The 12,384-nt window shown below is 53.9% G+C and overlaps 4 protein-coding genes across 4 annotated transcripts; 3 read left to right on the top strand and 1 right to left on the bottom strand.

Annotated features, from left to right (window-relative positions):
- Window positions 1-1,903: 1,903 nt before the first annotated feature.
- On the top strand, window positions 1,904-2,931 carry T310_4207 (Integral membrane protein; the record flags this gene model as incomplete). The annotated part of the gene is made up of 2 exons (XM_013472916.1): window positions 1,904-2,209; window positions 2,281-2,931. 2 exons carry the CDS (start codon window positions 1,904-1,906, stop codon window positions 2,929-2,931), a joined length of 957 nt encoding a protein of 318 aa, XP_013328370.1.
- Window positions 2,932-4,836: 1,905 nt separating this feature from the next.
- Window positions 4,837-6,801, bottom strand: T310_4208 (Peptidylprolyl isomerase; the record flags this gene model as incomplete). The annotated part of the gene is made up of 3 exons (XM_013472917.1): window positions 4,837-6,269; window positions 6,363-6,737; window positions 6,795-6,801. The coding sequence occupies 3 exons, from the start codon at window positions 6,799-6,801 to the stop codon at window positions 4,837-4,839; spliced, it is 1,815 nt and encodes a 604-aa protein (XP_013328371.1).
- A 351-nt stretch (window positions 6,802-7,152) lies between these two features.
- T310_4209 (T-complex protein 1) lies at window positions 7,153-8,953 on the top strand (the record flags this gene model as incomplete). Its single annotated transcript, XM_013472918.1, has 3 exons — window positions 7,153-7,370; window positions 7,460-8,834; window positions 8,894-8,953. 3 exons carry the CDS (start codon window positions 7,153-7,155, stop codon window positions 8,951-8,953), a joined length of 1,653 nt encoding a protein of 550 aa, XP_013328372.1.
- Window positions 8,954-10,690: 1,737 nt separating this feature from the next.
- On the top strand, window positions 10,691-12,202 carry T310_4210 (Glycosyl hydrolase; the record flags this gene model as incomplete). Its single annotated transcript, XM_013472919.1, has 3 exons — window positions 10,691-11,029; window positions 11,092-11,541; window positions 11,600-12,202. 3 exons carry the CDS (start codon window positions 10,691-10,693, stop codon window positions 12,200-12,202), a joined length of 1,392 nt encoding a protein of 463 aa, XP_013328373.1.
- Window positions 12,203-12,384: the final 182 nt, after the last annotated feature.

Here is a 12,384-nt window from a genome sequence, read left to right on the forward strand (position 1 = left end):
GGTGATGGATGAGAGGATATATAGAGAAAGATAACGGACGCTGGGGGGTACCTTCTGAGCAACTCTACATCATGCCAGATCCATCGTATCTGAGCTGTGGCTGGATATATAACAGAATGCGAGGAGTCCCAATGAGGTCATCAGCCAGGCGAGGGAATTTCGCGTCTGGGAAGAACGACTGATAATCGTTGGACGCATGCCGACCGACCCAGAGAGATGCGTGTTGGGCGAGTCACTGCGTGGAAGTATATTCCGAATGTGTATTATATAACCTGAACGTATCACACGGTCGATGCTGACAGACGTGAAGTTTGCATGGGTGTTTGCTTCTGTAGAATTACGCTGAGTCTGACTCTGCGCTGATATCACCCTGGACAGTATCCACTGGTGATGAGAGGGTAGGAGAAAGATGGGATGAATGCTGTCATTGTTCTGTTCTTTCTCTTCTGGCTCTTTTTTTTTAGGAAAGAAAGTGAGCAATGAGCCAGGAGACAGCGATTGCTTGCAATTGTTAGGCCTATCAATCCAGCAGGACCCCAGTAGATGGATCGTTCTTCATCAGCGGTTGATCAGTTCATCAAGAGTCGAGATCTGGAGTTCATCTGGCCCATCAATGGGATTGACATGAGGATGACGCCGATGCAGCGGTGGGTCTGGCGCGGGCGATCAGCGAGACGGTTCTTTGGCGCCTGGAGGGACCGCGTTCGGAAGTGCTGCCTCCATCCATGGATAGAGATGGCTACCTGCAAACGTTAGCAGTAAATACAAGGCACGAAAGGAAGGAAATGGCGGGTTAAAATAATCAAAAAAAATTCAGAATGATTTAGTCGACAATTGATTGTCTCGATGAAGTGACAAGGACGGTCACGTGATAGAGATGATGTAAGAGCTGACTAAGCCAGCCTGCAGCAATCCCCCATATTGTAAAGGAAATAACACTTTTGTCGACAATGTTGCTTACTAAGGCATTTCCAGATACGTGATTGGCCAAAACCCTTTAGTGCGTACATTTTACATAAGCATCCGTCAGCTCCTGCGGCCTGCTGCAGCCCCCTCCCCTATGGCACCCTTGCAGGCTTCACGCTGTGGCACTGGCACCCCTATAAGCTTCATATTGGAACCCTTAATAGGCTTCACGCTGGCACTTCTATAGGCTTATGTTAGGACCCCTATAGGCTTCATATAGGCTTACATATATTGCAGGCTTGCGGAGGGCCGAAGGTCCGGAGCATTTATGGGTATTAGTAAGCCTAGGTGTTCTTTAGTTATCCCGTTAAAGGCTTGTTTGATAGAATAACATACTCCTCGACAGGTGAGACAGCATGAATAGAGCGAGGCAATGACAAGCAGCAAGAGATCAGACGAGACAGGAACTCGACACCAACCAAATGGGAAAACATTCGCCTGCTGCATGCGGACTCGACTCCTCCATGCGGAGAGGGCGACTTGCCGAATCAGGCGAAGACACCAGCCGCCAAGCGCTGCTGTCTCGCCTGAGGTCCAATGCGGGCGAGCATCTGCCTCTGCCAGGCCCGATTGCATCTGATTGCATCTGCATTGCTGCGATTAATGTGATGGCTGGCCAGCTCTGCCTGCGGAGGACGCAGCCGTGATTGGCGCGTCCGACTCGGCGAGGAAACTTTGTGCTCGCCCACTTCCAGACTTCCAGTCTTCCACTTCCACTTCTGCCGAATCTCCGCACTCCGCCAGCCCAACGCTCGCTACCACTTCATTTCCCCCCTTTATCGCCGTCTCTCTGGCCCTGTCTGGGGCCTGTCTGTCGTTCGTTGCTCGTCCCTGAAGATGGTCTCTCCCTGAGAGACTTCCTCGTCCATCCTCCACTCTCCTTGTGTCTCTCCTCGTTCTCGACTCTCCTATCCCGCCTGGTCCGAAACACCCCGTCATGGAAGCTCGACCTCCTCCGCGGCCGACGACCAGCGTGTCCGTCTCTTTCTCCTCCATCTCCTTTCCTACCGTGCTCCTCCTTCTCTCCACATGGGCTCTCTCCCCCGCCCTCGCTCAGGATGTCCACCTCTTGCCCACCGCAGCCTCGTCCACCTTCCCCGCCTGTGCCCTCTCCTGTACGACGCTTCAACAGGCACAGTCCGGATGTGTGCCTCCTGCGGCTCCCGTCTCCAATCAAGCGACCTACGTCAGTTGCTTCTGCCAGTCGGCGTTGCTCACCTCCCTCCACACGACCCCGGACAGCGTGTGCGATAGCTTCTGCACCAGCGAGTCCGACCGCCAATTGTTGATGACATGGTACAATAACTATTGCAGCTCTGGGGGGAATGCTGGGGCTGGCACCCAGACAACAACGACTGCTGCCGCGGCAGCGACCACGTCGACCACGGTGAACGCGAACCCTGCTCCGCCGAGCTGGTCGGTCTCCTCTCGAGCCCTTCGTCAAGGATCTCTGCTGACGTGTGTTATTCCTACAGGATCGCCACCCACTGGCGGTGGGTTGTGATGCTCATCGTTCTCTTTATCGGCTTCACCACCATCGCGATCGTGGGCATGTGGCTCAAGCGCCGGTACGACGACAAACACCAGGGTCTCTACCACGGCGAAGACAGCGGACTCGGCCAGCCTGGCAAGGGCTCGTCGGCCGGGTTTCTTTTCGGCTCGAACCACAACAACAACAACAACAATAATAATAATAATAATTCGCCCGGCGCGTCCGGTTCTGCAATCTCCCGTCCGGAGATGTGGGGTCCTCACCAGGCGACGGCACACATGCGCGAAATCGACATTGCCCCTGTTGACGCCCCGAGCTTTGTCGCCAGCAGTTCACGGACGGAAGTGTCCAGCGCGAATACGCTTGTCGGGACTGGACCAGCGCCGGGATCTCCCCGGACGGCGACAGCTCGGAACAGTGGCGTAGCATCCAGTTCAGGAACGAAGTCGCAAAAGGAGTCGTCCAGTGAATAGATTATCAGCTGGTCGAACGGTCGACTAGTGAATTGAACCCACTGATCGTCTCAGTCGATTTCCTTTCGTGTCGTGTGGTTCTTTTGTCTCGTTCTCGTTCGTGTCTCGGCCCGCATTCGACGGGTATGCAAGGGGGAAGCATTGCGGGGTCTGTCTGGGTTTGGGTTTGGACTGGCGTACGGCGTTCTGAATCTTGAAGAGGAAGAAAATTAATTAATGGCAGGAATCATCATCGTCATCATCATCTAGATTTTGCGAGCATCGAAGGGAAAAGAACATGCATGTGGCTGGAAGAAGGGAGCAATCAATAATCACAGAGATAATAATAATACCCATGTGGCTGAGATATGGATCTCGTTTCATTTTGTTTCATTTGGTTAGTCTCCATCGATCAATTTCATTGATCATGAGGCATGGCATGCTTATCAGGTATGCGGGTTGAAGCAGCTGAACTGTATGTACATACAGATAGCTAAGAGTCCGGAATGAAAAAGGGGGGGAAAAAAAATCAAAACGAAAGAAGTGTGAAACCGGACGAATTGAAACAGTCAACAGTAAACAGTAGGTAGATAGCACACCCACCCCATGGACAGTAGGTAGATATCTAGAGAGGAGAGAGAGGGGGAAGGCAAAACAAAACCTACCACCCTAGGTACATAGAGTACTGTACAATACATACAGTACTACTGTATCGTACAACCAATCTCCCTATCAGATTCCTTCTCGTCGTTTCTTTTCTTCCTCATTTTTGTTTTTGTCCATAGACAGGTTCGTGTTCGCGTTCGCGTTCGTCGTCGATGGACGGCGATGTGCGTGAGAAGACACGTTTCTTGTTCTTCTTGAAGAAGAGTCGTTTCGTGGATAGAAGGCATTTCGTTCGTAGGTCTGTCTGTCTGTCTGTCTGACGCAAAGAAAACAGAGTAAGAGTAGAGATAGGTATTTATGATATAGCTTAGGTAGCCTTAGGTAGGGAGGTAGCTCTCGACGACGACGTGGTAGACGAGAATGAAACTTGGTGGTATATAAATGAATGACCAGGGGAGGGAACGTGGGGGCGGTAGAGTATATATACCTACCCCCAAAGCTCTTAGAAGCCCTCTTTGTTTGAATGAAGATTTTTTTTTCTTTGTTCTGGCTGTTTCAGGACAGTGCTCCGTAGATTACATATACCTACTAAGGGGAGTTTTCTTTGATTACATGTGATGTTCTTTATTGCATTCAATGAACGACGACGCGGCTGGATCGTTCTTTGTTTCAGAGAGAGGTGAGTGTGGATTCTAACAGACAAATACGTACGGTATATTCCAGTAGGGGAGTGCCGGCACATATATTTGCATACTTACCTATCGATATAGATATAGTACGTAGACTCGATACGTTGCGTTCTGGAATAGGAAAACCATTTATAAGAATTGGATCTAAGTGCTAAGTAAGAGACAGTAGCTCGATTGGTATAGGTAGTAGGTACCTACTGACGCCCACAATAAAATAAACATAATAATACCTCGCGAGTATTCCCATCACCTAATAATACCTACCTACCATTTATTTATTTCTTGCTTACCAGACTCAATAGAAGTAAGTCAGTTGCTTTTATATATATTCATTGTCCCGGCTCGCAGCAAGATTGCGTCTCCTTAATGCTGACAATATATATATCTCCCTAGTCACCGTCTCATTGATTCTCTGATTCTTCATTGTTCTCTAGTCGTATATACTCCGTATATATATATAGTAAACAGCAGGACAATCCCTCATTCTTTTCTACTACTCTTTAATGAATTACTACTGCCTTGGTTATGTTAGAATGCAGTCTTCGATGGCCCTGACGAGTCGTTGACTTATTTACTATTCATTACTAGATACACAAGCCTTAAACGACTCGCTTCGCTCGTCTAGTACATGCTACGACACAGTAATGCTGACAATCTTTATGTCCTCCTCCGGCTTTTCCTTGTACGTCTTGACGTTCTCGATCTTGTGCACCACGTCCAGCCCGGCCACGGCCCGGCCGAAGATCGTGTGCTTGCCGTCCAGCCACGGCGTCTTCTCCGTCGTGATGAAGAACTGGCTCCCGTTCGTGTTGGGCCCCGCGTTCGCCATCGACAGCGTGTACGGCCTGTCGTGCTTGAGCGACGAGAACTCGTCCTCGAACTCTCCGCCCCAGATCGACTCGCCGCCCGTCCCGTCGCCGTTGGGGTCGCCGCCCTGGATCATGAACTTGCGGATCACCCGGTGGAAGATGGTGTTGTTGTAGTATCCGTTGCGCGCGTGCGTCACAAAGTTCTCCACCGCTTTCGGCGCTGCATCGGGGAACAGCCGCAGGTGGATGTCGCCCATGGTCGTGTGCAGGATCGCCGACGTGCCCGACTCGGTCGGCTTGGTCTTGCCCTGCTCCGCCCCTTCGGCCGTCTGCCGTGGCTTCTCGTTCTGCACGTCCCGCGAGCTCTTGGATATCTCCGTCTCGTTGGTGAACATGTAGAAGCGCGCTTTGCCAAAGCCTGTGCTGATCAGCGTCGGGTCGCGCTCTTCGGCCTCCTGTAGCAGCGGGTTCTGGCTAGCGGCCATCGAGACCGTCACCACGCCCTTCTTCTGCGGTTGGCCTTGGTACAGGGCCAGGTTCAAGGCGCGGAACGGCTCGTCCTTGCCATACACCCGCACGACGCGGTTCGTGAACGTGTTGATGCACTTGATGCCCAGCAGGGAGCCATACAGAATGAAGTGGCCCGACTCGTCGAAGATCACATTGACTTTCGGCCGCGTCACTGGGTTCTCCAGTTCGCGCTCCACGCCAAGTCGCCGTCCGAACTCGAGCTCGTCCAACCGCTCCAGCGCTGTGCCCGCCTGCTGCATGGCAATGATGGTCGCCAGCGACTCATCGTATGTGCGATACAGCTTGCCGGTCGGGAAGTCGAAGACGCGCACCTGGCGGTCGGGAAATGAGAAGGTCGCGAACTGGTGGCCCGACGGGGATATCGTGATCGAGTAGGGGACCGACTTGGCCTTTTTGAATTCGAACAGGTTCGTCGACGACTTGAGCTGGAACACGTTGTCCGGCTTCTCGAAGCCGTCTGAAGGCCGCCAGTACTCGATCATGCCGGCCTCATCGGCCGAGACCACGCAGTCGTAGGCATTGTTGAAAGCCAGAGCCACGACCGGCTTGCGATGGATGGACGTCAGAGTATGCGACGGATTGGGGTTTTCTCCTCTGCCGTCGTAGATAAAGATCTTGTTACTCGCTTCATCTGTCACAGCTAGCAATGGTATTGACGCTCCCCGCCGGTGCACCCAGCAGACGCAGCGTGGAGTGAAGTCCAACGTAAGCATGGCCAGAAGATCTGCCAGTGTCAGCAGTTAGTTACTGGATCACGAACCAGAATACACAAAGCAGGCATAGACGAGTGCAATGCAATTCGGCGACGTAGACGTACCAAATGTGATCACATCGAATATCTTGATCGTCTTGTCCACGCCCGCCGTGGCAAAACTCCTCCCGTCCGCGCTGATGCTGGTGCCGGTGATCTCCCCGACATGAGCGCGGAATTCCTTGACAAACTCGACGCCCACAGCCATCTTCTTCCAGAACTTGACGACGCCATCGACAGAGCTGGTGATCAGAAAGTCCGTCTGCGGCGTCATGGTCACATAGGACAGCTGCTCCCGGTGCATCAGCGAGCGGGAGTAGCGAGGCGAGGCCGGCAGCGCGTTCACGTAGACTTTCTCAAAGGCGAGCTTCCGTCGCTTCTTCTTGGGCGCTGCCGAAGGGAGGGCCGGTCCAAAGTCATCGTCCGACGAGGATTCTGCTTCTGCAGGCCGTCAGTGTCTGGTCGTATACTCTGCGACTGGTGGACAGGACATCGAACCAACCATTTTCGACGGGGGTATCTTCCCCTTCCACGTCAGACAATGGCCTTTTGTTGGACTGGGCGTCGGCTGTATCCTCAGTCGCAGCCATTTCCTGGTCTTGATTGCGAGAAAACCAACTGGGTGAGACTCAACACGAAGAATCGGACGTTGGTCTAGGCGTGTCTGCCACTCTGCGTTGCCGTTCTGTCTCGGAGACTAACCAGCGGAGAAGCTCGGGCCACATCCCAACCCAACTTTTCTCCTCGCCGCCGGCACCAGCAACAGAACCAGCGAGACTGTCGCAGCGTGTCGACTCCCACCTGGCTGCTCGAATCTTGTTAAGGGGTTTCTGTCGCAGTATTGAGCTCAAGCATCATGGTTCGTCCGCAAAACTCATCCTCTAAGTCTGGCACATCTGACTACCCACAGGCTGCCCCCAACTTCCAAAACCCCACCCAGATCTTCGCCGAAGATGTCACCGAAGAGAAGGGTGAGAATGCGCGGCTGTCAGCCTTTGTGGGTGCTATCGCTGTGGGAGATTTGGTGAAGAGCACTCTGGGCCCGAAGGGAATGGACAAGATCTTGCAGTCTGCGTATGTGCACCATGAGAGAGCTGGAGCGGGGTGATTTCTACTGTGTGTGGTTGTGGACTTCGCTTGCTGATTGTCTACGGTGACAACAGATCAACAGGAGAGATTCTGGTCACGAATGATGGCGCTACGATTCTCAAGGCGATTGCACTGGACAACGCGGCCGCCAAGGTGCTGGTCAACATCTCCAAGGTGCAGGATGACGAGGTTGGCGATGGAACGACGTCTGTGACCGTCCTGGCGGCGGAGCTGCTACGGGAGGCCGAGAAGTTGGTGGACCGGAAGATACACCCTCAGACCATCATCGAAGGATACCGGATAGCCAGCCGTGCTGCCCTCGATGCTCTGGCAAATGCCGCCGTGGACCACAGCAACGACCCTGTGGCGTTCCGCAGGGACCTGCACGCGATTGCACGCACCACCCTCAGCTCCAAGGTCCTGGCTCAGGACCGGGACCACTTCGCTAGCCTCGCGTGTGATGCAGTGCTCCGTCTGAAGGGCTCAACTGACCTGAGCCACATCCAGATCATCAAGAAGCCCGGTGGCAAACTCAGCGACTCCTACCTGGACGAGGGTTTCATCCTGGACAAGAAATTCGGAGTAAATCAGCCGAAGCGGTTGGAGAATGCCAAGATCCTGGTCGCCAACACGGCCATGGATACGGATAAGGTCAAGATCTTTGGAGCCCGAGTCAAGGTCGACTCGACGGGCAAGCTGGCGGAGCTGGAGAAGGCCGAGCGTGAAAAGATGCGCGCCAAAGTGGAACGGATTAAGGCACACGGCATTAACTGCTTTGTCAACCGGCAGCTGATTTACAACTGGCCGGAGCAGCTCTTTACCGAAGCGGGCATCGTGTCCATCGAGCATGCCGACTTTGACGGTGTGGAGCGGCTGGCTCTGGTGACAGGAGGTGAGATCGCATCGACGTTCGACAACCCGGAGCAGGTGAAACTCGGCCACTGCGACCTGATTGAGGAGATCATCATTGGCGAAGACACGTTGATCAAATTCTCCGGCGTGGCCGCTGGTGAGGCATGCACGATCGTGCTCCGCGGCGCCACCGAGCAGCTGCTCGACGAGGCGGAGCGGTCCCTCCACGATGCACTCGCCGTGCTCTCGCAGACGGTCAAGGAGCCCAAGGTGACCCTGGGCGGCGGATGTGCGGAGATGGTGATGGCCAAGGCGGTCGAGCAGGCGGCGCAGAACACGACGGGCAAGAAGCAGCTGGCGGTGGATGCCTTTGCAACGGCCCTGAAGCAGCTGCCGACGATTCTGGCGGACAACGCCGGTCTGGACTCGAGCGACCTGGTGACGCGACTGCGCCAGGCGATCAACCGGGGGATGACCAACTCGGGGTTGGATCTGTTGACGCCGGGAGGTGGAATTGCGGACATGCAGGAGTTGGGGGTGGTGGAGAGCTACAAGCTGAAGAGGGCTGTGGTGTCGTCAGCCGCGGAAGCTGCTGAAGTATGTTCCTCTCCTTTGATTTCTTTACTGCTGCGGGCGATGTACTAACGTGATGATAGCTCCTGCTGCGGGTGGACAACATTATCCGAGCCGCTCCCCGGAAGCGTGAACGCGTGTGAGGAAAGAACATAAGCAAAAAGAAAAAACATTCTAAGCAAATGAGATAGAATGATGATTCCTCTCGGGCAGTTTGAGGGGAAGACACGATGAAAGAGGACGGTGAACTCGAGAACCAATTTATTTATTTTATCTGCAGTATACTCATTCTCAGTGGTTCTCTTTCTACGAATGCAAAGCGGAGTAGATTGATGAGGGGAAGCCATAAAAGCGTAATTGATGTTTTGTTTTCAAGTTTAGATGCCACCTGCTGGATGAGAGCGTTGGCAGCGACTCTCTTGCACGCAGTGTAGGCAAACAGATAATAAATTCCTGCATTTGACTGATTCGTCTGGAAGAGTAGTCTTTACTGTCGTATATACCTTCAATTGAATTGATGGTCCGTATATGATTTGGCTATGATTGTCTTCATTCGTGGATTATTTCCACTGTGGCAGACTTGCTATGCGATGTTTCTGCTGCCATCTATAGTGTAGCTCTCATCTAGTTTCTGCCTCAGGCTACCACGTGTCTACGGGTTAATGTTGTTCCGGTCTCTGTCCATAGTGGACCATGGATCCGATCGCGATGATCGTTATACAGCTTTGACAGTGACAGTAAGTGGAGAATCAAGTTCCACAAACAAAAAATTCACAACAAAATAACTGACGCAAAGTTTCCAACATCGCTACAGCTTACTAATCAGCTAGTCATTTCTTTATACGCGCGGAATGACGGCCATATACTGGGCAGTGAGTAGTCGATCGTGGGGGCTCTGGAATTGTGAAACCAAACCAAACAGAACGACCGCCAAGCCTTGCGTCGACAATGACAGAGCACGCGTGAGACTCGAAAGCCGCCGTTGACAGGAGCTTGTCTTCCCCGCAATACAACCCGTCTGGTATTGTTCGAGTATGCACAGAGGAGAGATTCCTTAAGGAACGCAGCTGCTGGGATTTGTATTCTGTACTCCGTACAGACAATTCAGGAGAGTGTTGACTGTAGACAGATGCGCGTTGCCGCATGGGTCTAGTCCGGCTGAGAGAGAACCTGGGGCAGACGATCAGTGGGTTTGCCGTGGGGCTGAAAGAAGAAGGCACAGGGCCCATACAGATTACATCTGTAGCAGTTGGGTCGAATCAGACAGATTGGACAGGTACGGTCTTCAAGTCGTGATTGTAGAGATAAGTCTAAGATAGAAGCACAATCTATATAGAGTGAAGATGATTCTGTGTAAAGTACTCTGTACTATTGTTATAGGATCGTTGACATCGGATCACAATCGCCGTTCTCCACTGTGGCCCACGGCATCCACCGCACTCAGCCTGGTTCAACTTCTTGGCGTGTTTATCGTCCACTTGAAGCTTGCTGCTCTGTCGATGGAGCTCTCTTCTGATTGCTCAACAGGATGCCCTTCCCTGTCATTTCTTGGCTTGCACTGCCTTCTGATCTCCGGGCCTCCTGCAGGTGTAACGCTGGGAGACTGCCTGACTGCCGTCCTGGACGATGGTTCATCCATGCGGCCCGCCTGACGCTGAAGTCATTGTTATCGCCTATATTCGTACCTCGTTGGTCCCTTGGTTCCCTCCCAGTCCTGTCCACATGTCCTCCTCACCACCCCATTCTGCATTCCCACCCGTTCGTTCTTTTGAATTTTTGTGCCCTTGCTCTCTTTTCGTCTCTCATTTCGATGCTCGCCGGGGTCGCTGCCTTGTCGCGTCTTTCGATCGCATCTTTTGTCGGCCATCATCGCCACCAGGATGGGGTATCTTGGCCGCCTGATCCTGCTATTGCAGCTCCTGCTCACGACGCAGGTCGCTAGGGCGATAGATATTTCTCCCGATGACCCCAATTCCTTCAAACAGGCCGCCTCTGCTGCTGCCTATGACATGGTCTCCTACTACAGTGGCAACCAGAGCGGTCAGATCCCCGGAAAACTATCGGGCACTTGGTGGGAAGGCGGCGCCATGTTCATGACTCTCATCCAGTACTGGCACTGGACGGGAGATAACTCGTACAACGACATCACCCAAACAGGGATGTACTGGCAGGCGGGAGAGAACTATGACTACATGCCGTCAAACTACTCGAGCTATCTGGTATGTCGATCCCGTCCCGTTGTCCACCCGGTGTACAGGATCTGATAGATGACGGCCTGCAGGGAAACGATGACCAGATGTTCTGGGGCCTGGCGGCCATGACGGCCGCCGAGCTCAACTACCCCCAGGTCGATGGCAAGCCGTCGTGGTTGTCCCTCGCGCAGGCCGTCTTCAACACCCAAGTCCCGCGCTGGGACAAGACCTCGTGCAATGGCGGCCTGCACTGGCAGATATGGAGCTACCAGGCGGGCTGGAACCAGAAGAACGCCATCTCCAACGGCGGGCTCTTCCAGCTGGCCGCCCGCCTGGCGCGCTACACCAACAACCAGACCTATGCTGACTGGGCGAATATCATCTGGGACTGGAGCGCCACGACGCCGTTGCTCAACACCAAAACCTGGGACATCGCCGACAGCACGACCTTCCCGTCCGGGTGTACGGATCACGATGATGACCAGTGGACCTACAACTATGGGACGTACCTGATGGGGGCGGTCTACATGTACAACCTGGTAGGTTGCGTGGCCCTGAGGTCTGTACCCGGCGAAAATCACTAATTAATGGCTCCAGACCAATGGCGACCCCAAGTGGAAGGCCGGCATCGACGGGCTGCTGGGCACCATCTGGAAGAACTTCTTCCCGCAGCAGTACGGCGGGGTCATGGTCGAGCCCTGCGATGCCCCTAAGAACTGCAACCGCAACGAGATCCTCTTCAAAGGCTTCCTGTCGTCGTGGCTCGCCTTCACCACGCTTCTGGCTCCCTACACGGCGGGACCGATCATCGAGAAGCTGAAGCTTACAGCGCAGGCGGCGGGCAAACAGTGCACCGGCCTCAGCGACGGCAAGCATTGCGGCATGCAGTGGTACAACCCGACGTGGGACGGCACCGACGGGCTGGAGCAGCAGATGAGCACGCTGAGCATCTTCGCCAACACGCTGGCGGCCTTCGAGCCGCAGGGCAGCGGCGCCAAAAACCAGGCGCCCTTGACCTCGTCGACGGGCGGCAACAGCACCAGCGATCCCAGCGCCGGCACCGGTAGCAGTGCGGACGAGGGCCTTGGGCCGCATTTCTCTCCGATCACCACGGCGGACCGCGTGGGCGCGGGCGTCCTCACTTTTGCGTTTGCGACGGGGTGGATCGGGATGGCGGCGTGGATGCTCAAGGAACGGTGAGCAAAGGAGTCATTATGTGTGTACGATATATTGGATTTCTTGTTGGGTCTTGTGGTGGGATGGTATTGTTTTCTGAGTGGTTTGTTCTTGGCTGGTCCATTGCTGTCCGGTCGTATGAATGAATTGGGTCGGATTACTGGCAATTTGTGAGCACTGCATTGTAGATAAGATAATATCCTGGG

This window comes from Rasamsonia emersonii (assembly GCF_000968595.1).
Source record: "Rasamsonia emersonii CBS 393.64 chromosome Unknown ctg1118621760100, whole genome shotgun sequence".
NCBI classification, from domain to species: domain Eukaryota; kingdom Fungi; phylum Ascomycota; class Eurotiomycetes; order Eurotiales; family Trichocomaceae; genus Rasamsonia; species Rasamsonia emersonii.